This window comes from Corapipo altera, unplaced genomic scaffold (genome assembly GCF_003945725.1).
Source record: "Corapipo altera isolate COAL_440 unplaced genomic scaffold, ASM394572v1 289, whole genome shotgun sequence".
NCBI classification, from domain to species: Eukaryota; Metazoa; Chordata; class Aves; order Passeriformes; family Pipridae; genus Corapipo; species Corapipo altera.
This window is the reverse complement of record NW_020885101.1, coordinates 1-2696: the sequence shown is the minus strand read 5'-3', so window position 1 is coordinate 2696 and position 2696 is coordinate 1. Positions and strand designations below refer to the sequence as shown.

Below are 2696 nucleotides of genomic sequence, written 5' to 3'. Positions count from 1 at the left end.
CCCCACTGCCCAAACGGCAGCCCAGGAAACCCCACAGCCCCACTGGCATCTCCCAGCCCTCCACCCAACCCCCTTCCCAGTCCTCCAAGCCCTAACACCTCACAGACCCTAATTCACACCTGGTTCCTTCATCCTCTTCCCCAACTCTGGCACTCCTCAGCCTGAACCATGCAGCCATAGCACCCCAGAGCTCCCCCAGATCCCCACAGCCCTGACCCAGCCCCACTGGCACCCCACAGCCTCCAACTCAGCCCCAATAGCACCCCATGGCACACTACAGCCTCCCGAAAGCCCCCCCCCCCCCACTCCTGGTGTGCTGCAGCCCCTCCCCCAGCCATGGCACCCTCCAGCCCCCCTGCCCTCAGCCCTCAGCCCCTGGAGCCCCCCCAGGGTACCTGCAGCCCCCGCAGGGCCTTGCCCTTGCGGAAGGAGCCCTTGGGCCAGCCCGGCTGCAGCCCCAGCGCCGCCTCCGCGTCCCCCAGCGCCTCCTCGTATCGGCCCAGCTTCTCCAGGCAGTACGAGCGGTTCCCCAGGAGCCTGTGGGGACAGGGGGGTCACTGCTGCCCGGCCCCCCCACCCTGGGACACCCAGGACCCCCCAGGATCCCCCCACTCACCGGTGCTCCCGGGGGTTCAGCTTCAGGGCAGCACTGAAGGCCCGAACAGCCTCGTCGTGCCGGCCCGCCTGGGCTGCAGCGATCCCACGGCCTGGGGGCACGGGGGGCACGGAGCTGACAGGGTTCCCTGACCTAGGAACAACCTGCAGCTGTGCCAGCCGGGAGCTCTGCACAGCACCCCCAGGGCAGGGCTGCCCTGGACCTGAGGAGCTGCACAGAGAGATCCCCCAGACCAGAACACCCCGGGCAGGGAGCCCCCCAGCACAGACCACCCTGGGGAGGGAGAACCTCCCTGGCACAGCCCCCCCACGAGCTGGGGAGCAGCAGGGAGAGCCCCCCCAGCACAGAATCCCCAGAGCAGCAGGGAGAAGCCCCCTGGTACAGCAGGAGAGCCCCCCGTACCCCTGCCACGTCCCTGGGGGCCCCTGCACTGACCTGCCAGCATCAGGCTCTGCTCCACCGCACTGGGGCCGGGGGGCTGGGGGACCCGGGGGGGGGCAGGGCCCTCCCCACTGCCCTTCTCCAGTGCCCTCCTGCCCGGCTCTGTGTCCCCTGTGCCGGGGGGCCGCTCCCTGCCCGGGGTGGGCAGCCGAACCCCCGCCTTCTCCCGCGCTTTGCAGACAAAGGTGCAGCTCAGGTCCAGCTCCTCCTGGGGGGGCAGGGGGAGGTGGGCAGGCAGAGCCCAGAGACACCCCCCCCTGTGTCCACACAGTCCCCCCGGGAGAGCCTCACTCACCTCTGCTCCCTCTGTGTCCTCTGGTGGGGCTGTGGAGTTCCCGGGGTGTGGGGAGGGGTCTGTGCACTCCCCTTCCTCCTCAGCACCATCCTGGGGGGGCCCAGTGCCCGCGAGGCTGCTCGGGGCTGGGGGACTCTGCAAGGACAGGGAGGGAGAAGGGTGGCTGGTGTAGGTGGTGCTGCCCAGCCCCCAGCTCTGGGGACCCCCAGGACAGCTCGGGGGGGCCAGAGAAGTCACTCACTGGGTCAGTGTTCTCCTTGTTCTTCTGCTCTTGACCCAGTTTCTCCCGTTTTTTCCTGTCTTTTTGCTTCTGGAAAGGGAAGAGATGGAGCCATCATAGCAATGCAGACCCTCCCAAACCCCCCCGACCCTGCACCCCCAGGGCTCAGGGACAGCAGCTGCCTGCACCCCAGGGGCTGGCAGTGACCCCCCCAGGGCTCACCCACCTTCTTCTTCAGCTTTTTTTTCTCTGCTTTCCTCTTCACCCGCTCCTCCTCCGCTACCAGCTCCTGCGCGTTCCTCTCCGCCTCCTGGGGGAAGGACACGGTGACGGTGACCGCCCCTCTCGCGATGCCAGCCCAGAACCCCCCAGCCCCTGGAGAGCGGGAGGGGGCAGGGGGAGGAACTTGCCCACCTCTGCCGTGAGCCGGGCCCAGCGGGGCGTGGGCAGCCGGTCCAGCCGCACCTCCAGGGCGCTCGGGGGGGCTCGGGGGGGCTGCGGCAGGGGCGGCTCCGCGCACAAGAAGGATTTGCGGAAGCCGCAGTAGCTGTAGGGCCGGGGCCGCTCCACGAGGGGAACGTCCCAAAACTCATCCCGCTCCTCGTAATCTGTGTCGGACTCGTCCTCGTCGTCATCCCCCAGCTGGCAGAAATCCTCCAGCCTGGGGCCTGGCGGGAGAGCGGAGGGCGTGAGGGGCAGCTCCGGGCACCGGGACCCCCGATACCCCCTGCCCGACTCACCGTCGTCCCAGAGCAGACACACCTCCCCCCCCTCGTACTGGATCACCGTCTGGGAGGGGCCCTGCGGCAGCACCGGGAGGTCGCCGAGGCCGGACAGGCGGTGCCAAGGGCAGAAGGGCGCTGCGGAGAGCGCAGGCGGCCGTGAGCCGGCGGAGGTGGAACCGAAACCTGGCCGGCCCGAGCCCCGCTCCCCGGCCCTGCCCCGGGCTCCCCGTTCGCGCCCCCCCGGCCCGTACCGCCGCTCCAGCCGCCGGGGCCGGGCGTGCAGCCCCAGGGGCAGGCGGCGGAGGCGGCCCCGCAGGCGGAGCTGCCCGGGCCGGACCCGTCCCGGTCCCGCGCGCCGCCCGCGCCCCCGCCCGGCATCGCCGCCAGCCCCGCGCGCCG

The 2696-nt window shown here is 71.0% G+C and overlaps 1 protein-coding gene across 1 annotated transcript in view; it reads right to left on the bottom strand.

Annotated features, from left to right (window-relative positions):
* TTC31 (tetratricopeptide repeat domain 31) overlaps positions 1 to 2675 on the bottom strand; it is a 4368-nt gene extending 1693 nt beyond the window's left edge. Inside the window, exons 1-9 of the mRNA XM_027669700.1 lie at positions 2549 to 2675; positions 2313 to 2432; positions 1987 to 2240; positions 1799 to 1882; positions 1594 to 1662; positions 1353 to 1487; positions 1052 to 1265; positions 617 to 707; positions 396 to 537 (exon numbers count right to left, since the gene is read on the bottom strand). Coding sequence (XP_027525501.1) covers positions 396 to 537; positions 617 to 707; positions 1052 to 1265; positions 1353 to 1487; positions 1594 to 1662; positions 1799 to 1882; positions 1987 to 2240; positions 2313 to 2432; positions 2549 to 2675 — 1236 coding nt within the window. The remainder of the gene's footprint in view (positions 1 to 395; positions 538 to 616; positions 708 to 1051; positions 1266 to 1352; positions 1488 to 1593; positions 1663 to 1798; positions 1883 to 1986; positions 2241 to 2312; positions 2433 to 2548) is intronic.
* Between the last annotated feature and the right edge of the window lie 21 nt (positions 2676 to 2696).